The sequence below is a fragment of the Papaver somniferum genome, chromosome 4, assembly GCF_003573695.1.
Source record: "Papaver somniferum cultivar HN1 chromosome 4, ASM357369v1, whole genome shotgun sequence".
Classification (NCBI taxonomy): Eukaryota; Viridiplantae; Streptophyta; class Magnoliopsida; order Ranunculales; family Papaveraceae; genus Papaver; species Papaver somniferum.
The window spans coordinates 7,485,207-7,512,995 of NC_039361.1; the positions used below are offsets into that span (position 1 = coordinate 7,485,207).

Here is a 27,789-nt window from a genome sequence, read left to right on the forward strand (position 1 = left end):
CTTGAGCTCGACCTCTTTTTTGGCCGACGGAAAGAATATTTGCAACTCTCTCTGTAAGGTAAGCTAGGGTTACCTTCTCAATTCACCTACTTTCATTTGACGAGTACGAATTTGTTAATCAATGTGTTTTTTTTTTCTTTTTACCATGTGTTTTTATGTGCCCGTGTATGAACATGCTAATCGTTTGATTGTACGTTGGGCTTCACGGATTTCTTAGCTTTCTTCTTCCAGTCGTAGTTTCCTTTGACTTTGAGTAAGCTGCTAATGACAAGGAAGCAGTGAACAGCACAGGCTTATGATTTCGAGTATGCTTGACGTTGTTTCATGCCAAATTTCTCTAACTTTCAAATTTCACTTTTGTAAAACAAAACAAGAAAAACATGACAATTTCGATAAACTTATTTGAAGAATTGCGGCTTAGTGACTGCCCAATGCTAAAAAGTGGGAATGTTATAAATACTCTTTATTTTTGTTCACCTTGCACAAATGTCCTCGAGGGGTAAAAAATATTCTCTCCGTTTCACAAAAATAGTCCGGTTTGACTTTGTCAAGATATTAAGAAGATCATTGTAGTTTACATGTCTACCCTCAAGTACTTGCCTAATTTAGTTCAATTAAAATGTTAATAATAAAAACTTCCAAAAATTGATATGGAAATTGTAAATAGGAAATAAAAAAAATAAAATTAAAACATATCCCATTTTTGCAAAAAATAAAAGAGATGAAAAGAATATAGAGATAAAAAGATTATATACTTATGGAGGATAAACTTTATAAGGAATTTAATTTGGAACCATATATATTGTCTTTTAAAAGGAATGTAGAATTAATGTGTTTTCTTAATTATATAGATTTTTAGATTGGATCCCATTAATTTTTTTTTATAAATATAAAAGGTTTAAGGGTATATTTGAGAGATCATTGAAAAATACGTCCATAAACAGAAGTTGGACACAATTTTGAAACAAACCAAAATGGAATAGAGGACGGTCTTTCAGAAACAGAGGGAGTAACATTTTTGGAGTCAACTTGAGAAAGTTGTTTCCACTTTTTGGAAGCAACTTGTATAAAGTTGTGTCCACTTTTGGAAGCAACTTGTGCTAGTTGTGTCCACTTCTGTAAGCAACTTGTGCTAGTTGCTTCCACTTTTCAGAAGGTAGGGGTATTTTTAGAAATTCAATAAGGACATATTTTAAGGTACGGATTTTGAGGGATATTTAAACAATGTTCCATGCTAAAAAGCATGTTTTTTTTATTTTGCACGTATGCATGCCACCACTTATCCACGTTTATTCACCCCACTTTGGGTGGTCAATCCACCGGTGATTAGGACTGCATGGCGTGTGCCCTAGCACCAATAGTGATTAGGGTCTCGGGTTTTACGCCTGGTTTTTTAACCCCTTCATAAGCCGATTCCAAACGCATGAAAGCTGGCTTTGAGAACGCAATTTTACAATCTCGTTGTGCTCTCAGTAAGCCTTTCTTCTTCTCCAATTTTATTGGGTCTATTTTGCTAAAGGAAAGATTCTCAAGTAACTTTGAAGGTAACCTAGGGTTACCTTCTCAATCCTTATTATCTGCTTTCGTTTGTACTTTTTTTCGTTTGGTTGATTCATATATATATATATATCAATACTTCTTAATATAAAGGACAATGTTGCGGCTGATGTGTCGCAACCAAATTTGATGTTGAGTTTTCTTAAAATTTAGAACGCCACGTGAGCAGCATCGTCTGCAATTAACTCCACAAAAGGATATGTCTTTTCGTTACAAACTCATTATTACCTAACAGAATATATGAAGAGACTCGACCATATATAACTGTCAGTTTCCAGAGTATACGACTCTTCATAATGCATAACGCGACTCTTCATGGTGCATAAATATGCTTCATGAACGAGCACTAAACGATCAAACTGATACCATCCAATAAAAAATAAACAGTTCTTCTTCACTTCCATAGGGGAAGTACTACTTCAATGATTTGTTTTGTTGCGATAATAATCGAATGAATTGATGGAATTCCAGAAGTAGGTGGTAGAAGAAAAAAATGAAATTTCATGCACAGGCTCTTTTGAAGCGCTGATTCTCTCAAACGGACATTTAAAAGTCATCATGATCGAAGAGGTAATAACTTCAAATTTAAGTCTCCTTTTGATCAGATTCTTTTCTTACCCCAAATTCGGAAACACGTTTTCTTTTGGCTTTTAGTTTTTGCTCTTTTAAAATGTCATTTCTGTTCACTCGCAGAATCATCCGTTGGAAAGACGAAAGGCAAATACGTGGTGTAAAACAGAAGGAGTACCTTATGTAACAGCAGCTACAGAAAAATAGCAGACACGACATTGTTGTGTCCTTGGTAGGCAAAACAACAGATCTTCAGGAGAAAATTCAGGTACCAATTCACGACATTGTTGCATTAACTATGGCTTTTGAACTGCTTTAGAAAGAACAGCACGATCGTGTATATTAGATACAATATCATGATTTGGCGCAAATATTTGTTTGGATTATGTAATGATGAAGAATGCCCCAGTATGCTTAGAAGAACGGAATGTTCTTCATCTGTTTATTGAGATATCTGCAGAGACAGGTGAAAATTTTCAATGAACTCTTACAGGTATAGTTCTTTATATGATCTGCATGGGTAAGTAAGAGTAATTTAAAGATGGCTGACGTTGTTTTCTCCATTGTTAGAACACGGGCATCCAACTCAAAACCAATTGGTTACCCCTCACGTGTAGCCTCGTAGGGTCTAACACGTGGACAATAAATCGGGTGACGCGGATTATAGGTGCGGTCAATGACTCGACACAAATAGCCTGCTCTGATATCATGTTAAAGTTTGCGGGCATCCAACTCAAAACCAATTGGCAATAAGTTGAGCGGTCCTAAGAGATTATAAACCGAATGATCTTAATTGCCCATACAATATGGGACTAATAATCTCAACATTCATTACCGTCTCTCTATTATTTCCGCAGGAAATCGCTAAAAAACTAACAAGGGTCACTTCAATTTCAGAGTTTCTGATGGCAAAGCAGTTGTTATTTGTAAAGTTACGTCTCTTGGTTAAAGGTTGTTACCCGATGAGAAGATGCGTCTTTTCAAACCTAGGTTGTGCAATAAAATTGAAAAACTTACAAAAAAAAAGAACAAAAAAGGCATTGATAGTTCCTTTTACGCCTCTCAGAGGAAGTTTATCTTCCAATAGGTTTCTTCAAGTTTGGCTAATTACGGGTGATTTACCGAACCAGGAAGAACAACACGAAATGATGCGTTTAAGGGAAGTGAACTAAGGAACTGAAGTTTGCGATGCACTATCTACAAACGTTTGCGTTTAAGGGAAGTCAAAAAATCAGGGTTTGGAATTGCACTCTGATACGTGGTTAAGCATTCGGTTATAGCTTTGTTTGTTTGTTTTTTTTTGCGTAAGTTTGAAGAAAATTCCTCTCAAGGTATAGAGATTTTTCGCTCCTATGATTCCACGAGAGTATCTAAATTTCCGTTGGAATTAGTTCAAATGGGTAGGAAATTAGTGGTCACTCTTTGAGAAGCAAACAAATTGTTTCATCAAATTCTTAATTATCAAGCCATGCTTCACCAACAGTTGTCTCTGTTGGGTGCAATAATCAAAAACAAAGAAAAATCAAATAATCAAAAAGTTATTGATACTTAACTCCTTTATAGTGGAAGTGATTGCTTTGACGAAACGAACAAGTTCCCCATATCTCCGCAACAACAACAGGGCAAAATTTTGGAAAACAGAGTGAGTCGCGTGTTCAAAATATTTTCCTTTGGGGGTCTCTCTAAAATATAGAGAATCCCCTTGGGGGTCTCTCTAAAATATAGAGAAACCCCTTTACCATATAGGGGTCCCTCTAGAATATAGAGCAACCCCTTTTTTCCATACATTTACAAAAGAAGTGAATTTGTTTATATAATTGACAAACTCAAGTTAAGAAGAGCTCCTCCCCTATGTGGGACTAAAAATCTTATATAGTCTCTTAAAAACAACTAAAGAGTGGAAACTCCACTACGTGGGACTAATAAATTTTCATTTACAAAAGAAACACTAAATTAAAATCTTTAAAAAGTATTTTTATTAATCGTTTTTCCAACAATCCCCCACATGAATGAAAACTCAATAAAACGTGAAAAACACAGATAGATCTTGGTAAATCAACAACCCAATCTCACGACCCGAACTGACTGAACAGACAGACAGACCGTGCATGTTGAATTCATACTAGCCATTTCAACGTCCTCTCCTTCACACATTAGTGTGTTGATCCCAGGGTCATACTATGGATTGCATAAATCATAATAGTATAGAGCGCTTTCATCTTTAGTTTCTCACAAGTGAGACTAAAGGTTTCTTTCACCAAAGTGAAAAATCACGAACTAGTGAATCCTTAGTGACCCTTAGGTCCTAAGAACTAGTAATACCAAGACCATAAAAACAACATAAAACTCATTTTCTCAAAATGAATTAAAAATAGATAAAACGAGAAACAGGAAATACCACTATAGGCAGAGGTGTCCATGAGGTCTGGAACCTTTGATTAGTGAGAGATTATCGGAACTACTTGCTAGATAGTGAACGCGATGTCTTGAACTGCTAGCGTTTGGTGTAATCCGCGATAATAACCACGCATGATATCTCCAAGGTTGCTGCCAAGCTCGTGCCGTTGTGTCCGTTTTCGCCCTGGACTTATCCTGTTTCTCAGAATGCTCTAGAGAATCAGCTCATATTCTCATAGGAAGCGACCCACTTCCCCATTCAGATAGGTGATATCCATCAAGAGTGTTTACTGCTACACCCCACTTCAATCTTAAATTGAAACTATAGGACTCATTAAGACTTATTAAAAAGTCATCTTCCACATGCAGTCACACTATCACGTCTACACCATAGGGAAGGGACAGAGAATGAAAATCTCTGATAGTGTTTACCATTACCCACCACAAATTAGTTTCTCATTCGAAACCTTGATCATGGGATCTCCAGTCAGCAAGGTTGAGTATCCTTCATGGTAAGTTTAATATATGAGCTTAAGCCCCAACCCCCTCGATGCATTTTTAACTATCTCTTTGTACAAACCTTTCGTCAAAGGTTGCGCGAAATTATCCTTGGACTTTAGACAATCAATGGAAATAACGCCGATTGAGATAGTTATTACTTAGATTTAACTATTATAGCTTGGCTAACACAATGTATAGATATAGCTGGCACAGGCCTATGCCAGAGAGGAATGTCTTCTAAAAAGCATCTTAGGCACTCGGCCCCCTCTCGTGCTTTATCTAACGCAATATTCTCAGATTCCATAATGAATTGAGCAATTATGTTTGTCTGAAAAACTTCCAGAAACAAACCCTCTTGCTAGAGTGAAAACATATCCACTCGTAGACTTAGACTCCTCTGAGTCAACTATCCAGTTTGCATCACAAAGTACCTCAAGGACAACAAGATACCTTTCATAAATAAACAAAAGGTAATAGAGTATTTTAGGTACCATAATACTCTATTAAGCGCATCCCAATGCTCTTGTTCTGGACTACAAGTATATATACTTAACTTACTCAGAATATAGGTAATGTCTGGACTCTTACAGTTCACTAAATTCATCATACATCCTATAACTCTTGAGTATTCAAGTTAAGATATTCCATTACTCTTATTTTTTTCGAATCTACAAGAAGAATCGTACGGAGTAAGGCATGCTTACAATCAGACTGATTGTATCTCATAAGCACATATTCAACACAATGAGAATGACTAAGACTATAAATGTTAGATTATCTTCTAATTCTGATCCTTATGATTACATCAATAAGGTCTAAGTCTTTCAAGTCAACGTTCTCATTCAACATATGTTTTAGTGGAATTAATTACATCTACGTTTATATCAAGTATAAGCATATCATCAATATACAAGCATACAATCACATAGGCATCCTTAACAAGTTACTTGCAAATATACTTGTCAGATTCATTACCTTAAATCCACTACTCATTATCACATGATCAAATTATCATGTCACTGTTTACGTGCTTATTTGAAAACAATAAAAGATTTGTTCAACTTGCAATCTTTGTCTTCACAACCTTTCACTACAAAGTCCTCAGGTTGGTCTATGTAAATTTCTTTATCTAATTCACGGCTTTATAAAATTTGTATCAACATCCACCTGATGTATCTCTAAGTTGTTTATGGCAGTAATAACAATTAGCATCTCAACGGAACTAATTCTTGTCACAGGCGAATTATCAAGGAAATGTACACCTACTTTTAGTTTATATCCTTTAGATATCAACCTAGCCTCATAATTTTTCCACAGTTTCATCTACCTTACGTTTCCTCTGAAAGACTCATTTACATCCTATGGTCTTACTCCCCGGAGGTAAACTAGCATGATCCCAAGTCTGGTTCAGACGGACTTAGTCCATTTCACTAAATGAAGCTTCTTAGCAGAGTGGGGTTTCGGTAAATGTTATGGACGAAGCTATATTTTTGGGTCCTATATTTTAGGTTTAGGGATGGAAACCTTAGCCAAACACCCACACACTTTGAAGTATGCATAATAAGGTTGTCTACCTTTCCACAGTTCATATGGAGTTTTATCTGATCCTTTAAAAGGTACTCTGTTCAGGATATAGCAGGCTGAGAGGACAGCTTCCCCCCACAAGTTCGAAGGTAATCCTGAACTAATTAACATGGCATCATCCTTAAGGGTACGGTTCTTACGTTCAGCTACACCACTCGACTGAGGTGAATAAGGGGGTAACTTCGTGTATTATGCCATGTTTTACACAGAAATCTCCTTTCGGAATTTTTACTCACCACCACGGTCAGACCTAATGGTTTTAATGGTAGTATTCATTTGGTTTTCAACTTCAATTTTATACATCTTAAAGGCTTCTAAGGCATCATCCTTACCTCTAAGCAAATATATATGACAATACCTAGTACAGTCGTCTATAAAAGTAATAAACCATTTCTTACCACCTCTAGTTTGAACCGGATTCATGTCAACTAGGTTCGAGTGAATTAATTCTAAGGGTTTAGAATTTCTATGAACATTTTGCTAAAAGGTTTTCTATCATATTTTGATTCTACGCGAATTTAACTTTTGTGTTCAATATCCAAATTAAATTTGGGTACGTAGCCTATGCTATCCAGTTTATGCATTGACTTATAATTTACATGTCAAAGTCACAAAAAAAAGCACAAGAATCAACTATGTTCATTTTATCAGATTTTTTTTAAGCTTATAAAGACCCTAAGTCTTATAACCGTCGCCTAAAAAATCACTGCCTTAGTTACAACAAGTTTTCTAAATTCACTTAAGATCTTCAATCTTTTACCATCTACAACATAAAAAGATACAAGATTCTTGCATATGCCCGGAACATGAAAACTTCATTCAATGTGAGAATATTACAGATATGAGCTTCTGCTCGACCTTTTCCTTTTATGCAACCTCTGTTGCAGATGAGTTACTCATATAGAGTTTCTCGACATCCCCTATCCTCTAATAGGAGGTGAACAGGTCTCTGTTTCAGCATACATGCTTAGTGGCTCCAAAGTCCACCCTTCAATATCTCTCACATTGGTTATTAAAATAGCTTCCGACATCATGACACTGAACTCGTTCTAGTTTGTTTCAACTAAATTAGCATTAACTTACTACTTATTAAGGTTTTTACGTTGTCTACAATTTACTGCCATATGGCTAGGAATTTACAAACATAAAAATCACCCTTAATTAAAGTAATGCTAGATTCAGGTTTACAAAACATACCTTTATTATGAAGACCACGCTTAGTATTGCGTTCGATGCTCTCACCTTTGCCATCTTTGAAAGATTTGTTTCCAACCACATGCGGCTATTAGCCATGTCCCTCGGAGATGACACCTTTATTCACAAATCACAATTCCAAATCAGAAAGTAAAATATGAGTTTTGAAGATAACATCTAGATATAAAACTTCGTTTGAATCAGCGTTTCAAAAAACTCATGGTTACCCCACAAAAATTAATTTAGTTAACAACAAATTTCTGCTCGTCAGAATTTTTCAGAAACGTTTTTCTGTTTTGTAAAATATCAAAAAATTATTTTTACAACTCCAAAAATTCTGAAATTTTAAGCGGGTAACTATCAGGATGTCTACTACGTTGTGCCAAAAGGGGTCATCGAAATTCCTTCTATGTTGAGAGATAAATTTGAAACTCTACAGCTGACCAAAAATTCGTTTTTTGTTTTTCACTCCACAATTAACATCCATGATTCACAAGACCAACCATTTACGATTATTACAAATAGCTAATGTCTTAAGATTGTTGGGTGCAATAATCAAAAACAAAGAAAAATCAAATAATCAAAAAGTTATTGATACTTAGCTCCTTTATCGTGGAAGTGATTGCTTTGACGAAACGAACAAGCTCCCCATATCTCCGCAACAGGGCAAAACTTTGGAAAACAGAGTGAGTCGCGTGTTCAACATGCTGTCCTTAAGACATTAGCGTCCGGCTACACTCAAGAGTGATGCTATAGCCCTCACAGGACGGATATCTCCAGGATAAAACACCCTAATACACCTACTACTAGCATATGTAGTAGATGCTCAACTTGAGCTTGGCAACTCCGAAAAAACATTAAGGAAAATCGCGAATGCTAAAGAAAGCAAAACAAAATATTTTCCTTTGGGGTCTCTCTAAAATATAGAGAATCCTCTTGGGGGTCTCTCTAAAATATAGAGTAACCCTTTACCATATAGGGGTCCCTTTAGAATATAGAGCAACCCCTTTTTTCCATACATTTACAAAAGAAGTGAATTTGTTTATATAATTGACAAACTCAAGTTAAGAAGAGCTCCTCCCCTATGTGGGATTAAAAATCTTATATAGTCTCTTAAAAACAATTAAAGAGTGGAAACTCCACTATGTGGGACTAATAAATTTTCATTCACAAAAGAAACACTAAATTAAAATTTTTAAAAAATATTTTTATTAATCATTTTTCCAACAGTCTCCATTATTTGGTGAACTTATTTGAGTTTCTTATACAGGAGAAACTGAGAAAGAAATGTGGGAATATATGTTCAGTAACAGATTAACATGAGATGATGTCCCTTTGAATTAGTTGAAATTCTTGGAAGTGGTTCCAGAGTTTTGTACGTTTATTTTTGCATCGCGGGGTGGTCTCCATTCTTCTCCACCGAATTTACAAAAATTTTAGAAGTTTTTCTGCTTTGTTTTGTTAAAATAATCGTTTTATGCTTGATTTTCATCAGAAAAGACGAGACCAATGGATTGGATTTCATCAGCAGCCACAACTCTTAATTACAGAAATACTTTATTTCTCAAGGAAAATCGTCTCACAGATGTTGTTAAAATCTTAGAAGTTCTTCTGCTTTGTTTTGTTAAAATAATCGTTTTATGCTTGATTTTCATCAGAAAAGACGCAACCAATGGATTGGATTTCATCAGCAAACACAACTCTTAATTACATAAATACTTTATTTCTCAAGGAAAATCCTCTCACATATGTTGTGATTATTTGTTAACATTAATGCAGTTTTTTTCTTTTGTGCAACGTCAAAAGTTGGAATCGTTTTATGGAAATCACGTTTTCGGACGTGAGTCTCAAGAATGGGAAAAGTAAAATTTTATTTGAATGCACGCTAAGAATGTAAAGGGAGACAAAAATGGTGACTGACTGAGTATGTTTGAATGTGTAATGAACTAAGAACGTCGGCTCTTGAAGCTTCTGAAAAGTGGTAAGAATTGGATCATAAACTGTATTATCTCTTCCTATTTCTTTTCCTTTCTTTCCCTTTCTTGGTGATGGAAGCTATTGGTCGTCCATTTTCCAAAGTGATTGTTGATTTTATCTAATTTCTTCCAACAAAGAAAGTGAACTCATGCCTGACGGTAGTTTTCGTAATCTTCTTGATGGTTGTTGGCGGGTTGTGCTTTAAGCTATAAAGCTGACATGCACACCAAGTTACTTCCTTTTGATTATTGTCTATGTGTTACATTTCCATTATGGTCTCATTTCACACTTTTCAGAAGTCTTATTATTAGAAAGGCGGAGAGAAACAAAAAGCTCCGTAGCAATCTAAGAAAACATTAAGATATGATTTGTAAGTCAAGCCAACAATCTATTATAATTGGGCATCAATGTACATTAAGAAATATTTTACGAGTAACGTATAGTTTTCATCCTCTTTTAGCAATTGACATCAATCATATCTTCTTTTGATTCAGTTAATTAACATTTTTGTTTCATTCCGTTAATGAACTTGCCCGTCCATTTGGACGGGTTTACATAACTTGTATATATATATATATGCAGCGATCGGGAGTTGATTCTACCAATTGTGTTTTTTTTTTTCCTTTTTGAAAATTTGGTTATATTAAAAAGAATGAAAATATGTACATAGATACAAAAGAAAAGAAGGATAAGAAGATGCTCCTCTCTTTCAAAAGACCAGAATAATTATACAAATTACTGTTCATGAATATTTTCTTGTTTCTAGATACTTTTTGTTGGATTTAGTCGGTCATGAGAAGTTTGACTTTTGTTCAAACTCTACCTTGTATAAGTTGTTCCAAAAGTTGAGGAACTTAGGGTCCAAGTTAGCAAACCTTGTTTCTAAAGTTAAGGTTTCTTAAGGGCTAAGTTGGTGTTCTCTATATATATATGATTAGAATTGTAGGTTTGTAGAAATCCAACCTAGAAGAGTGGTAAATCTTTGTGCTTAGGATTTTGGTCTCTTTGTTAGAGAGGATCGTGTGCCACCGTGGAGGTCAATATCGTTGTGAGAGAAAAGCTTGTAGAGAGAGGATTTTGGTGCTCTAGTGTTTAGGGTTTGAGTCTTTGCCCTAAACCTAGTTTCTAGTGTTTCCATGTTTCTCCTCTGTTACTAGCAGCTATGAAGACGGTGTAGAACAGAAGACATGAGGCTGGTTAGAGAGTTGGTTTCTATGGTTTCTTCGATGGTGTTCTCGGGTATGTCTTGTTAACTCTTTAGTCTTGTCTTGGTTTGCGGAAAGAGCATGTAATGGTCTTTGATTTAATGGAAATTTTTCTGGTGGTGTTGGCCGTGGATGTAGCTTGTAAAGGTGAACCACGTATATCTTGTGTTGTGGTTGTGTGTGTTTCTTTATCTTCTGTCTCTTTCTTATAATTTCTCTCATGTTTTGTTCAAATCACCAATTTCCCTTTGTGATCCTGATTTCCGCTGCGCTCAGGGTGCCAATTTTCCTAACAATTGGTATCAGAGCCATTGGATGGGATTGTGTGATTAAACATGGAATTGACCGATGATTTATTGTTCGGTGGAGAAATATGTTTTGAAGATGATGTTTCAACCCGTGCTTCCACAAAGATGGATTTGTGATGTGATTTAAAAATCCGAGGTTCAACTTGGTAGAAGTGCATGTTTTTCGTTTGGTTTTATGACGTAGTATGGGATACAAAATAAAGCGGAATGAGGTGGAATACATATATACTTCTTGAAGAGTGTTAGTAATCATACACTACAAAGAATGGGTTACAAAGTTTGAAGAAAGGATGGGGTTGTGAGGTCTCATGTAGAAGCAAGTCCAGCAAACGCTTCGAAGTTATGCACGAGATGTTATAGATTTATGTTCATAAGTCTATGTTAAAGTATTCTTGATGGCTTGCACGTAATATCAAGAATGTGCCCGATCTCGAAAGCATGTACCACGGTAATATGGGCATTCACACGGTATATATTCTGAGCGAGTAAGTTGGGTGTGATGGTGGTAAAAGTATGTCAGATTGCTGATGGCTTTGGGAATCGCTCAAAGGATTAAGCATGTTAATCACGGTGGAGATGTCTGATGGTTTGTTTCAGATACACGGTAATCATGACATGTGCTGGAGTATGATATTGAAGCTAATTCTTCCTTTCTGGATTAGATTTCAATATGTTTTTAGCTTACTGATTAGCTGGAGCTAATGGTGATTCTTCTGGATGGTTCTTTTGGTGATCAATGGTGGAGTCTGTGCAAGGATTCGTTGATAGTGACTAAAGATTTTCGTGGTATTTGTGAAACATGATCAATTTCACAAGTCTTCTTCTGAAGAACCTGATTTGAAGACTTTTATCAGTGTCATGTGTTTTGGTCGAAGAGATGGTTCGATGAAGATGGAAGTTCGGGTTTGAACTTAAAAAAATAATTATACGGGTATATAGAGATGGTGAATAACTCTGGTGAAAGACGAAGGTGATTTCCCGTGATTGTCTCATGCTTGAAAGCATGATCCGAGGTGGAGAATTGTTGGATTTAGTCGGTCATGAGAAGTTTGACTTTTGTTCAAAAGTTTAGGAACTTAGGGGCCAAGTTAGGAAACCTTGTTCCTAAAGTTAAGGTTTCTTAAGGGCTAAGTTTTTGTTTTCTATATATATGATTAGAATTGTAGGTTTGTAGAAATCCAACCTAGAAGAGTGGTAAATCCTTGTGCTTAGGATTTTGGTATCTTTGTTAGGGAGGATCGTGTGCTACTGTGGAGGTCAATATCGTTGTGAGAGAATTTTGGTGCTCTAGTATTTAGGGTTTGGGTCTTTGCCCTAAACCTAGTTTCTAGTGTTTCCATGTTTCTCCTCTGTTACTAGCAGCTATGAAGACGGTGTAGAAGAGAAGACATGAGGCTGGTTAGAGAGATGGTTTCTATGGTTTCTTCGATGGTGTTCTCGGATATGTCTTGTTAACTCTTTAGTCTTGTCTTGGATTGCGGAAAGAGCATGTAATGGTCTTTGATTTAATGGAAGTTTTTTTGGTGGTGTTGGCCGTTGATGTAGCCTGTAAAGGTGAACCACGTATATCTTGTGTTGTGGTTGTGTGTGTTTCTTTATCTTCTGTCTCTTTCTTATAATTTCTCTCATGTTTGGTTCAAATCACCATTGCCCTTTGTGATCCTGATTTCCGCTCCGCTCGGGGTGCCAATTTTCCCAACACTTTTATGTGCATGTTTATGAAATTTCATCTTGTATGGTTGTTGATGAGCACGTAATGTTTTTTCCTTTAAATTCTATATACAGATGCAGATCTTTATAAAAAATCGGCAATACCATCACCTTCAACGTTGATAGTTCAGACACTGTTGAGAGCCTTAAATCTAAGATTCAAGAGAGGGATGGAATTCCGGCAGACCTTGAAATATGTTTGGTTTACGGCTCAAAATACTTGTACGATTGAAAAAATCTAGCCGACTATAAAATCAAGAAGTAGGAATTACCAATAGGTACCATTATAGTGTTCTTAGTTAGTGGCAGGTCCACCCATTAAAGCCCAATAATCAAAGGTCCATAATTAAAAGAAAACATGAAAATGGACCAAATTTTTTAAGCCCGGGTCCTGCACACGTGTGGAACATATGAGGACGTATTTTTAAATACCGAAAACAACCTTAAGTATATAAAGCAGTAACCAAATCCATTTCTTCTTCATTTCTCGATCTATTCTTCATCTTCTTCTTCATTTTCTCATTTGTGGTTCGGTGAAAAGCTCCGGCTATGAAGATCTTCTGAGGTGTTGATCAATTCGTGAATTCAAAATAAGATTAATCGGTAGGTTCACTTCCTTACTGTTGGTATAGTTTAGGTTTTCATTTTTCCTTTCTTCTTCAAAAGCTAATTTTAATTTAGGTTTTTTTCTTCTCGGATTAGAGAAATTTTTATGTTTATAGCAAAATCTAATGTTTAGGTATTAGATCTGATGTTGATTCGGTTATATTCAAAGTTTTGTCATTGTTTTTGGATTCTATCAGCGTTTTTTAATTGATTTTTGGGTTCGATCCATGAGTACGTATATGTAATACTGAAATATTTGTTTTGATTCTGAGGTATTTCATAAGTTGATTTACCTATACTGATCTTTATTTTAAGTTTTTTATTGATTCTATCTTAATCTTAGATCCAAATCTCTTGATTTCATGGGAAAAAGAATTCAAAATTCAGATTTTAAGGTTCCGAAAAGAGGAATTAAATTCAGTTTTTGTGTGTTTATGATCTTCATGCTTGATTCGTTAATTTTTTACTTCAATTTTGGTAAAAATACTTTAGATCTAGATAGATAGTGATGTTTTATGTTCATTTCATTATTAGATCTGATGTTTTAACTCGGTTTTGTTGGTCTTTGGTTTTTTTTTAGTTTGCTTTTGTGTATTAATCATCAGTACATATACGATGTACTGAAGGTTTTTGATGAAAATAGTCCAGATCTAGTTATAAAATCATGTTTTACGTTTGTTTCGTTTGTAGATCTAGAATTTTAGTTTCATTTTGTTGGATTTTGGTTTGGTTTCAGTTTAGTTTTATGTATTAACCATCAGTACGTATATGACGTACTGATTTTTCTGTGTTTACTATGCTTCTATATGTTTGGTTTCAGTTTTTGCTTGTGTATTAAACATCAGTACGTATATGACGTACTGTTTTTATGAATCTTGATCGTAATTATTCGATTTTTTGGTTAGATTTTGATGGTTTTAGCTTATTTGAACTCTCAATTTGATTTTCTAGTTATTTTATTTCTTTATTTTCTCAAAATCATACTAATCATACTTGTTAAGAGTACTAAGAAGCTCTGTGTTGTAAGTTTTGTTGATTTGAATTGGATTGTTTAAGGAATTGTCATGATCTTCGTTGTTGTTGCAGTTTTTGAATCGTTTTTTTGGAATTGCTATTATGGATTATAGAGTGAAAATTGATAATAAATGTGCATATCTTGTTGTTCACTTGTTTCAGGTTATGCTAGATACAATAGGCCCTGAATTGCAAGTTCTTAATAAAAGTGAAAAATCGATTGCACTGAAGGCTGAATCATCGGTTGTTTTGACTCCGGATCAAGATAAAGAAGCAACTTCAGATGTATTTCCAATCAATTATGATGGATTAGCAAAGGTGTGATGAAATTTTGGTTAAATCATAGTGTAATTTCAGTTTGGGCTTGGGAATTGTTGTCACATAATTCGAATATGTTTGCGTTCTGTTGATGTATATCGTAAAATTGGAAAACAATGATTAGGAAGAAGGATGACAGTGTAGATGTTCCCTTGAACCTTCCAATTGTTATCTTTGCGATACCTGTGTGACTATGTTATCCTAAGCTATATGATTCTGTGCAGGCAGTAAAGAAAGGAGACACCATCTTTCTAGGTCAATACCTGTTCACAGGAAGTGAAACTACATCAGTTTGGCTTGAGGTACGGCACTGAACTCTGACATTTGGAGGATTCATCAATTCTTTTTTACAGGCAGTTGATTTTTATTTCATGAATGCGCAGTACGTATAAGGCGTACTGATAGAAACTTCTTTTGATTCTGTTTTATTCAGAGTTTTGTCACTTTTTTTTGTTTGATCCATGAGTACGTATGCGCAATACTGAAATATGTGCTAATTTATTTATAATTGATTCTAACAGATATGTACTTTACCTGGAAGCGGTGCAGCAGATATGTACTCGAATTGTAAGCAGCGGATATATACTCGAATTTGTAAGCAGTGCGACAGATATGTACTCAGATTTGTAAGCAGTGCGGCATATATGTACTCAAATTTGTTAGCATATATGTACTCGAATTTGTGAGCAGTGTGCCAGATATGTACTCAAATTTGTAAGCAGTGTAGACACACACGTTTGGTAGTAGGGGGTATTATGGTCATTTCTATTTTTTTATTAATTTTAGACCTCCGGATAAAAAAAAATTCTGGTTGGACCTTACTATAAATAACTACATGGGCTTTGGACCAATCAACAAATTTTCCAATCAAGAATGAGTCCACTATTCATCTCGTGAGCCTTCGTCTACTCTCTTGCACTACTACTCCTAAGAAGACATCCGCATCTATAATTCATGAAAACAAAACAGTAGATTCTCAAAATTGAAATCTGATGGTTGTTATCGAAGCTAAGAGTCATATTCATTCATGGGAAGGAGTAGGAGCAGCCATGAGTGAAAGATTCAAGTTTGCAGGTGATTTCCATCTCCAACCAGTTTCATCTACTCGGTCTCTATTCTACGTTTAGAACAATAAAGAACAAGAGTATTTGTTTAAGCAAGAACCATGGGTTTTTGAAAACAATAAGTTCCAGTTTGTCAGATGGTCCTCTAGCATGAACCTACTCTCAACAGCCGATATGCTAAAACGACAAGAGGTAGCGGCCACTAACTCAGGAAAGAAAAGCAAACGAGACCTGGCTAGGAAGCCCAGAAAGCAAACAAGATTGCAAAGCTGAAAAAGGCCTTGCTAGTTTAATTGGTAATTTAATGTTTAGATTATATGTATATTTTAATGAATATTAAATGTTTGTGCCACGACTCTGAATTCATCTAATCTATCTAGATTATTTGTTTATTCATCTAATCTATCTAGATTATTTGTTTTTCTTTTGTTAAAGTAGAATTTAAAGTTGAAACCTGCGACCTTTAACTATAAGATAGATTAATCTTTTAGAAAAGCGGATTATAGAGAATGCAAGATGACTGTAAGTTTAGTGTTCCTTACTAAACAAGCGGATTGTAGGTATATGATAGCGTCAAATTATGAAGTTTCCATACTAGTATTTGTGCATTAACTAGAGATTTTGAGGTGGTGAGGCGCTATGCCTGTGACTCCTAGGGGAGCACCTTACAACATAGCTGCATGTAGGTGTAAATAATCCACAGGTCCAGGTGGAGCAATCCTAGATAGTGAAGCATCGATAACAAACGAAGTGTGAAACACTAAATCATCTTATTTGACCTTGGCGCGAGAAAAGAGACACCAAGGGAACTCGTGAAGACAATACGTGTAAAGATCGGAAGTGACTGAAGAGATAGCCATCGAGTACAAGAGCAATAAATGCACTGACGAAGTAGTTGAGAAGATAAGAAGAATCTGGTCGAAGTAAGACTCGTTCAAACATATCAAGGGCGACATCGACAACACTCATTAAGCAGACGACGCCGGACAAGGGGACATCAGGAGAAGGTATTACTAGGCTCGTCCCAGAATCTCGGACGGAACCTTACTCTTGACCCTAGAAGGGTATCAAGAAATATGTACCAAAACTTACACTATAACTTAGATGTATCATCACTTACGACTATAAATAGAGAGCTGTGTAGAGAGTTAAAGGGTAAGTAATCAGTGAGGGAGGAGAGAACACCAAGAGCTTAAGAGTGAGAATCGTGAGTTTGTTATAAGATACATCCTTTGTAACCTTGAATCAAGTAATTAATAAGATCATCCCTCTACCCCCGTGGATGTAGGTAATCATACCGAAACACGTATATCTTGTGTTCTTGTGCTTCTCTTGCTTGTTACTTCATTAGGAGTGTGTATGTGTATATTTAGATGTAGTTGTAGGATTTTCCACATCTACATTCTGGCGTCGATTAAGGGGAACGTGTAACATCTTGTGATACCTTGCATCAAAACCATTAAAGAGAGATTCAAAAGCTCCTAAAACATCTTTTAATGTTAGTTGACGCTAAATGAAAGACTCTTGTGGTTGAGGCATTTCAGTTAGTAGATGAGTCTTTTAAAGCAACTTTTCCTTCAAAACTTGGATCTGTTACATTCACTTTTATTTAATCTTCGTTGAGTTTGTAGAATCCTCATTTAGAATTAACGAATCTCGTCAACAGTCTGAACTGTTTTGCTCTTGATGAAAAAAGGTTCTCGTCGCCTGTTAAACAAAATTCTTCTCGACTTCGAGCTAAACAAACTTGTGACCTTAGTTGTTCTGAAAACATTTTTATTATGTCAAAATCCTTGAAACAGTTTTGATTAAGATTTCAGGTTTGAGTTATGGTTGGTTGTGTTTTCTTTTATGACTAAAACGAGTGGTTAGAAAGATTCAAAGCTCCCAAAAGAATCATCTTTGATGCTTGGTATAAGCTAGAAAAAACTTCATCTCGCTGGTCTTGTCACGTCGTGGGTTACTTAATCACAATAGTAGCAGCATAAAAACCAACTCAAAATCATTGAGTTAGGGTTTTCAAAAGCTATGGCTAGAAAGGGTACGATGAGCACTTTGACGATAGTATCATCTTAATCCTATCACAAGATCCTTACAACGTCATCACAAAGCCAAAAGGAAGAGAAATTCGTTTGGGAAACCTGTGTTGTGGAGACACCGAAAAAACGATTGACAGAAGTCAACACCACAAACCTTAGCCAAGAAAGAAAAAATTTCAAACGTACGGACGATTAATGATTTCTGGCACGAAGAATGTTAGTACAAATAATGATTAATGCATACGAAAGTACCGAAAGCGATATAACAAAACAATATTTCAAAAGATTGTCTTATTAGTCAAAACAACCTTTTTTGATGAGTTCAGCACGTTGAAGTAAAGAGGAATCGTACTTGGTTGAACTTTTTCTTTTTCTAAAATTCAGAAGTGCTGCACTTCGTCCTTAGCTTTTTCGAAAACAGTCCAAAGTAAGGTGTTGTCTATTTTTCTGACGTAGGTCTGGAGGGCGAGCCGAAGAGTATCAATCATACCCGAGCCGATGGCAAGTACTTCTAGGACGGGAAGGATCCTGAGGAATCGAAATGTAATAGGAACTAGCGCGCAGGAAGTAGTAACGGACTCTCGACAACAAAACAGTCGACATCATCAACAAGAAGAATCCCGGGAACCGGGTGGAGGTATGGTAACTGTTAATGAGGATGTCGACCTAAGTAAAGACGATGATCTTACCCCGAGAGAAATAAGGATCCACCCGAGCCAAATGAGACCAGGGGAGATGATAGACGGAATGACTGCATCAGACACATAGGAAGACGAGAAAGCACGAATGATACGAGAGGACCATAGACGAGCTAGGCAACGTGCAGAATATCGGATGGCTTTGGAACAAGAAGGGGAGAGGCTTAGGTGAGTGCATATAGAATTGGGCAACACAATCCGAGACATCCCACCAATCACAACCTCTCCCCCCGTGGCTCCTCCTGTGACACCACCAGTACCACCACCCAACATGGTAGGGAACTAGGCAAATGGTCATTCCAGTCACGAGAGCACCGAACCGACACTGCTAGCAATTCTGGCCAATCAGAGAAGACAGGAAGACATGATGAGGGAACTACGGAGAAGGAACCTGGAACTAGAGAACGAAAACTATCAACTTCGGAACCAGAGGTCTGGGTGACGAGGGTCATCGATCCGAGGAGCTTCCAGCAGTCACGCCCGATCAGGACGAACCCGAACTTCGCCCCTGGTCCGAGGATGCATACCCGACCCTAACCGAGCATGAAGCGGGTATGGTCCTCCCGGGAATTCCTTGCCTGATAGAGAAGTGCGTAATGGGAGACCTGAGGCGGCAACTGAGGCTAAACTCAAGCAACTTGAGGAGATGGTTAAGAAATTGGCTGGAGACGACGAGGACGACAAGTTGGCAGAGGTCATTAGCGAATCACAAAAAACTCTCTTCACCAAGGAGCTTGAACGAGCACCGTTTCCTCCACAGTGTACACTCCTAATCTGTCTCACACAGACAAGTCTATCAAAAGATCAATCTGTCTCCCACAGAAAAACCCTAAAGTTTTTGTTCCGTCTTTTGATAATAATCAAGGCGACCAGGAACCAATTGATAATCCGGTCTTATATTACCGAAGAACAACCAAGATTAATCAATCACCTCACAACAATCTTAATCATATGGTAGCGAAACAAGATATCGTGGAATCATAAACGATGAGACGAAGATGTTTGTGATTACTTTTATATCTTGCCTATCGGAGAACTCGCACGATCTCAAGCCAATCAATATCGGTCTGGGTTCACAATCCCAATGAAGTCTTTAAGTCGTTAACCTGGTTTTATAAGAAGAAAACCAAAGGTTAAAGGAGAAACGACTCTAGTACGCAAACTAGTATCACACGTAAGGTGTGGGGATTAGTTTTGCACAATACTAGATGTCTCCTTTATATAGCCTTTCAAATCAGGATTTTGCCTTAGTTACAAGGAAATCAATATTCACCGTTAGATGAAACCCTGATTTAGATTCAAGCTAATATTTTTCAACCGTTAGTTCGAAAACTTAGCTTGTCATACACAAATGACTGTACGCTTCTAGGTTTGTTAACCGCACCCAAACGTGTACATTGTTTGTTCAACCATGTTCTTCTTCACCATAACTAGTTCAATTGACTCAAATGAACTAGTTAAGAGAGTTGTTCAATTGCAAGGAAATCTTATGTAACTACATAAGACATAATTGAAGCAAATATGATTTGATTCACTAGAATCGGTTCATGAACTTTAATAGCCATGTTTTGCACGTGCATTCCTTAGTCTTTTAAGATTAACTTCAGAAATCATCTTTAGATATATAACCTTCTCAAGTTCGTAGACTAGGTTCGCAGAATTGAGACACCGGATAGATTTTACAAACTCCAGCAGAAATTCTCGGGTTCGAGAACTTCTCCGGTTCGCGGACTGGGTTCGCGGACTTGGCTCACGCAAGTATTTTGTCAACTCCAGCAGAAATTCTCGGTTTTGAGAATCGCGGACTGAGTTCGCGGACTTGGCACTTTCCATACTTCCGGTTCTCTTGATCAACAAAGTTTGAAAACTTCGGTTCAAGGAATTCATTGGTTATGTAATCTAAACTATCATTCCAATCATTGAAACATTCTTAGAGGACGTTATATAGTAGTTACACTATTTCTCGTCAAAGCAATTTTCAAAGTGATTGAAACATTCATGGCTTTCGTCACTAGGTAAAGATAAACTTGGTCGAAGCAAAAATCTTACCAACACATATTTCGAGATATAGATAGGCTAGGTATACTCGGCTCGAAATACCAAATGTGTATAATCTAGTTTATATATATAACATACGACTTTTGTCTCAAAGAGTAGGAGATAAAATAGATAGACTTTTGAGTGACAGATAAGTTCAAGTCTCCACATACCTTTTTGTCGAGAAGTTCCACCGGTTCCTTGAATATATCTTCTACTTGTATGATGAATCGCCATAAAGTCCTTGAGCTCAACTTCACTTACTATCCTAGTCCGAGACTTAGCTATAAGAGACCAGAAATCAAGACTTATAGTTTTGATCACTAACATTGACAAACATGCTTGAGATAGCAACACATGCGAGTTTGACCAATCAGTGCTCTAACAATCTCCCCCTTTGTCAATTTTAGTGACAAAACTATCAATACATATGGAATACAAAAAAGATATTGAAAGATTAGTAGCTCCTATTCCACATGTCTAATCTTCAACATTCCTCAAAATATTCGTCATTTCCAAGTACTCTAATGATCCCAAAGACTGTAAGTTTAGCATCACCGTTGTTGAAGATCTGTAGCTATAACAATGAGAAAGCATCGGTCTCGATCATTGTTATACAGTGTCATAGTATTATTACGCAGTGTCAAAGTCCAATTGTATCACAACTTCAACAATAATACTATGGTGATATGTATCACTCCCCCTTAGTCAATATTCTATCTCACATGAAAACCACTCCCCCTTGCACAATGATCCGAAAACCATATGTATTTGTAGTGTGAACTACATATTAATTTCCCCCCTTTTTGTCAATAAAATTGGCAAAGGTACAAAAACGGGATCATAATGAAATTTCCGTAAGAGACATTTCATGACTGAGAGAAAGAAACACACATCATCTTATTTAGATGCAATCATATAGCCGAAGATAACAGCATTCATCAAGGAGTTTAAAGATACAAGATAACCCCTCTAAAATTCCACAGCCGCACACCCCTCAAGATATGACCGTTAAGCACAAGTTCAAAAGAACTCTCCCCCATTAGATGTCATTCCCGAAAGAACAACAACGAGCGACCTTAATTTCAAGAGAAAACAAGGATTTTTATTGGACTCCAAAACCATGAGAATGATTTTTATATCCAAAACTCAATAAAACTATTCATAAATAAACCCATGAATAATTTAATCGGAATTTATAATTAAAATAAACACAAAAGTGATCAATTTAATTCATTGTGCTCAACATAAGTAAACTTACGGAGCAACGACTAAGATAACCATACAAGAGAGTGATTGGCTTAATCGTTCATATACTCAACACAAGAGAACTTGTGGAGTAATAACTAAATAACCAAGAAGATGATTAATTTAGTTCTAAATGCTCAACATAACGTACCTTACGGAACAACCAACCAAGCTAATCAAGAATAATAAACTTAGTTGTATCGTGCTCAACATAAGATACATCACAGAGCCTCACGGTAATACAAAAAGGATGGATCAATGAAGATCAATACCGTGGAATACTCAAGGATTCATTCTTTTGCACAAGAATATACAATAGCAATAATCCTTGGATACAAAAGATTTTAACCTATGTTCCGTCAAACATTGACAATATAGGCTTAACTTTTGTATATGTCAAAAGTCTATTCATTCTTAAACCAATACATGAATTCCGATCGTGAACGACTTTACTTTTGACAAAATATGGGACAAGACGTAAACACAAGAATCCCATAACAAGTTGCAATATAACAAATCATAAATATTGCAAAACATCATCCTCCAACTAGTTTCAGAATTTAAACCAAAAAACCTAAAAAAAAAGAAGATGAAAAAAATAGCTGTGTGTAGTCACAATCATTGTTATTCAAAGCACTAGTTATTCTTACAACTAAGCCAAACAGAAGACTTCCTAGGAAACAATATCTTTGAGAAATTATTTATCATTCACGAACTCCTTGTCGTCAAAAACGATTGGTACATAAGGTTCGTGAAGATAAGAGTTAATATCAACAAACTTTATTAGCTGATGATGTCGAACAAGGGCTTTCTGAATTTCCAAAGATCTTAAAACGCAATCCTTAATATCACGAATCTCCTTTCTTACTTCCTTCAACTCCTCAAGAACATCGAAAAACTTCTGAGAGTTAGAAGGGACAGCCCTTGGCTTTCTTGTATTCCTCCCTTTTCTTTTCAAGGACGAAATTACTGGAGATTTTTCTTTTTCCTTGATTGATGGCTTAATAATCATGTTGACATCCTTTCCATCTAAAGAAATGATGCTTATGAGAACAACTATAACCAACTGATATTTGTGATTGGAATTCACAATCTCAACAAGCAGTCTTGAAATAAAAAGAATATCAAAGAGGAAAAAGGAATGTAGGGTTCGAAACCTTTAAACAGGTTCGTGGACGTCCAACTCTAAACCCTATAAAGAGTAGAATTGTAGAAAGTAACCCTTCCTTTTTTTTTGATAGACAGAAAAGAAGAAACCTAAGAAAAATTTTCCTAAAGCTTGTGCGTTCACAACCTTGTCTCTTTTGAACAGGCACATGAGACAAGATTTACCAAACAACACAATTAATTTGTGTTGTGGTAAACAACAGTTTGTCCACCAATTTCCTCTTGAGAGGAATCCTCTGAATTATGTCTATCAAAACGATTTGACCATGCCTTCTTCTCTAATGGTCTTGTTTTGTCTTTAGAAACTAACTTCTTAGACGAAGATAAAATCCTACATGCCTCAACGGTCTTCTGAGCAAGTTTAAGCTTCCTTGCTAGATGATTTGCTCTCCGTTGAGGTTTTTTGGCGTGCCTCAATTGATGTTTGTACTTGTAATATCTTGATAGTTCATGACCCTTCTGAGAACAAAACGAGCACGTCAAACTTGGATAATGATCAGGCATCTGTGGTGCAACTGCAGCTAAACACAAGGTAGATCCTGAAACATTACATACAGAGTTTCCAAAGAATGGGTCAATTGATTCTTCCAGCTTGATTGGCTTCTCATCTTCACCGAAACCATCAAGATTGATATATGTATTGCTACAGTTATCAAAATCAATGTTTTCACATAGAAGACCGATACTTGATTTCCTATCTTCATGAGAATCATAGTTCTCAGACATCTCATCAAGTGTTACAACAAGAACTTTGTTCCCAGTGTATTTTCTACGATTTGGGCACTCATTTGCAAAATGAGCAAAACCTTTACACTTAAAGCACTGTGGAATATCCTCGTCATCAGCGTCGTCAGCATCCCTGTTTTTAGGAGGGACGCGATTGTGAGGTTTATCTAACGACCGAGGTTTGTCTCTTGAAAACAGTTTACTTCTCTTCAATAGAAGATCCCTAAACTGTCTTGTGATAACGGAGACTGATTTTTCAAGATCTTCATCTGAAAAATAACCCTCAGACTGATCATCCTTAGAGACATAAACACTTTTACTCTTATCAAGTAATTTAGTGTTCTTCTGCACTTTAAAGGCAACATCCTTTCCGATTTTGGATGTATGCTCATGATAAAAGATCTTTATCTTTCCGACCAATGTATTTCTGGAAAGATTATCGAGGTTATTTCCCTCAACGATGGCATGCTTCTTAGACTCGTATCTAGATGGCAGCGATCTGATAATTTTCAACACAACTTCCTTTTCAGGAATAGTCTGACCCAATGCAAAAGATGCATTAACAATTTCAGATACTTTGTGATTAAACTCATCAAATGTATCTTCACCTGCCATACGAAGGTTGAATTAAGGTTTTGAGGCCTAGCTTCCTTTTCACTGGAGTTACCTTCAAATACGGTTCCTAAGATATCCCAATCATCTTTAGACCTAGTGCAATTAGACACATGGTGCAGAAGATTTGGGGTAATGGCATTCAAACCGTCGGAGTTTTGCTTTGCAGTAAGTATCTCGGCAGGGATGTATTCACAAATATTCTTGGGAACGTTTACATCTCCAATTGCCACAATGGGAGCATCATAGCCATTAACAACATATACCCATGATTGAAATCACGTGCTTGAAGGAAAGCTCGCATAACAATTTTCCACCATATGTAATTAGATCCATCGAAGACTGGTGGTACGGTAATAAAGATAGCACCTCTGTCCATAGAGTCAGATCGCTAAAAACATAGACTTGTAAGGTCTTGAACGTGTTTGCCTTCTCTGATACCAATTGAAAAAGCGGAGGTCTAACAACACCACCCAATATTTCTCTTAGCAATCTGTATGGACTAACTCCAAAACACTTTCTAGAGAATCAACTAAACAGTCAGACTCAATCTAGGTAAAAGTATCTCAAGGAGTTAATATCTCTCTCTTGTTTTGATTTACTCAAACTAATAGAAATCAGCGAGTCTATAATCAAACACAAGGAATAACTTGGACGGTACCAAAGACCAATGTCCAAGGATCAATCAATATCAATCAACAACCAAAGGTCGGATTTCCAATTGATTGATTCAAGCGCACAACATGTATTATTTTAATTATATAAGCAAATATAATGCGGAAATAGAAATAACACAGACACCAGAATTTTGTTAACGAGGAAACCGTAAATGCAGAAAAACCCCGGGACCTATTCCAGATTGAATACACACTGTATTAAGCCGCTACAGACACTAGCCTACTCCAAGCTAACTTCGGACTGGACTATAGTTGAACCCCAATCAGTCTCCCACTGATCCAAGGTACAGTTGTACTCCCTACACCTTCGATCCCAGCAGGATACTGCGTACTTGATTCCCTTAGCTGATCTCACCGACAACTAAGACCACAGACTTTTATAATAACCAAATCTGTCTCACACAGAAAAGTCTATCAAAAGATCAATCTGTCTCCCACAAAAAAACCCTAAAGGTTTTGTTCCGTCTTTTGATAATAATCAAGGCGACCAGGAACCAATTGATAATCCGGTCTTATATTCCCGAAGAACAGTCTAGATTAATCAATCACTTCACAACAATATTAATAGTATGGTAGCTAAACAAGATGTCGTGGAATCACAAACGATGAGACGAATATGTTTGTGATTACTTTTATATCTTGCCTATCGGAGAACTCTCACGATCTCTAGCCAATCAATATAATTGTACTATTACGATAGAAGATGCAAGATCAGATCACACAACTACGATAAAAGTAGTATCGGTCTGGCTTCACAATACTAATGAAGTCCTTAAGTCGTTAACCTGGTTTTACAAGAAGAAAACCAAAGGTTAAAGGAGAAACGACTCTAGTACGCAAACTAGTATCACATGTAAGGTGTGGGGATTAGTTTTGCACAATACTAGATGTCTCCTTTATATAGCCTTTCAAATCAGGGTTTTTCCTTAGTTACAAAGCAATCAATATTCACCGTTAGATGAAAACCTGATTTAGATTCAAGCTAATATTTCTCAACCGTTAGATCGAAAACATAGCTTGTCATACACAAATGACTGTACGCTTCTAGGTTTTTTAACCGCACCCGAACATGTACATTGTTGGTTCAACAATAGTCTGCCCAAAGAGGTTAACCATATGAGCGTTTCATACCAACCATGTTCTTCTTCACCTTAACTAGTTCAATTGACTCAAATAAACTAGTTAAGAGAGTTTTTCAATTGCTAGGAAATCTTATGTAACTACACAAGGCACAATTGAAGCAAAGATGATTTGATTCACTTGAATCGGTTCATGAACTTTAATAGCCACGGTTTGCAAATGCATTCCTTAGTATTTTAAGATTAAGTTCAGAAATCATCTTTAGATATATAACCTTCTGAAGTTCGCAGACTAGGTTCGCGGACTTAAGACACCGGATAGAGTTTACAAACTCCAGCAGAAATTCTCGGATTCGAGAACTTTGCCGGTTCGTGGACTGGGTTCGCGGACTTGGCTCACGCAAGTAGTTTGTCAACTCCAGCAGAAATTCTCGGGTTTGAGAACTTCGGCAGTTCGCGGACTGAGTTCGTGGACTTGGCACTTGACATACTTTCGGTTCTCTTGATCAACAAAGTTCGAAAACTTCGGTTCAAGGAATCCATTGGTTATGTAGTCTAAACTCTCATTCCAATCATTGAAACATTCTTAGAGGACGTTATATAGTTGTTACACTATTTCTCGTCAAAGCAATTTTCAAAGCGATTGAAACATTCATGACTTTCGTCACTAGGTAAAGATAAACTTGGTCGAAGCGAAAAGGTTACCAACACATATTTCGAGATATAGATTGGCGAGATATACTCGGCTAGAAATACCAAATGTTTATAATGTATTCTATATATATAACATATGACTTTTATCTCAAAGAGTAGGAGATAGAATAGATAGACTTTTGAGTGACAGATAAGTTCAAGTCTCCACATACCTTTTTGTCGAGAAGTTCCACCGGTTCCTTGAGTAGATCTTCTACTTGTATGATGAATCTTCATGAAGTCCTTGAGCTCAACTACACTTACTATCCTAGTCCGAGACTTAGCTATAAGAGACTAGAAATCAAGACTTATAGTTTTGATCACTAACATTGACAAACATGCTTGAGATAGCAACGCATGCGAGTTTGACCGAGCAGTGCTCTAACAATATCTAACGGACAGATGGAGGAAGTTGTGTACCGATATCGGGAAGGTACCTGTCGACCAACAGATCTTTGGGTTCGAAAATTCATTAGGAAAGTCTGACCCCATTTGGATAGCAATGTACACTGAGAAACCACAAACATTAAGGGAGATGAGGAAGATGCAAGACCATTACATCGCATTAGATGAGATACAAGAGCAGGATAGAGGAGTATAAGAAGCCAGCGCGTCGGTGGAGCCGGTCCCCCGAGAAGACCCAAAGCGATCAGAAAAAAGGCCGATGGCACCACAACAAGGCTCGAGAAAGAAGGAATGGGTCGATAAAGGAAAAAAGCCTCGTCACGAACCAAAAACGTACACGCCTCTGAACGCACCATTGGAGGAAATTTTCAAGGAGGTAGAAAAGCATAATGACATCAGATAC

At 36.6% G+C, this 27,789-nt stretch overlaps 1 protein-coding gene across 1 annotated transcript; it reads left to right on the forward strand.

Moving 5' to 3' along the window:
* Positions 1–13,552: 13,552 nt before the first annotated feature.
* On the forward strand, positions 13,553–27,582 carry LOC113271918 (pyruvate kinase 2, cytosolic-like). The gene is made up of 5 exons (XM_026521842.1): positions 13,553–13,606; positions 14,786–14,941; positions 15,166–15,243; positions 15,463–15,542; positions 27,384–27,582. Exons 2-5 carry the CDS (start codon positions 14,789–14,791, stop codon positions 27,580–27,582), a joined length of 510 nt encoding a protein of 169 aa, XP_026377627.1. The 5' UTR covers positions 13,553–13,606; positions 14,786–14,788.
* The last annotated feature ends 207 nt before the right edge of the window (positions 27,583–27,789 follow it).

Excerpts from the sequence above, each read along its gene's own strand:
- LOC113271918 (XM_026521842.1), top strand. The coding sequence starts at position 14,789 with ATGCTAGATACAATAGGCCCTGAATTGCAAGTTCTTAATAAAAGTGAA. Across the intron at positions 14,942-15,165 it reads ATTATGATGGATTAGCAAAG|GCAGTAAAGAAAGGAGACAC; the intron begins GTGTGATGAAAT and ends GATTCTGTGCAG. Across the intron at positions 15,244-15,462 it reads CTACATCAGTTTGGCTTGAG|ATATGTACTTTACCTGGAAG; the intron begins GTACGGCACTGA and ends TGATTCTAACAG.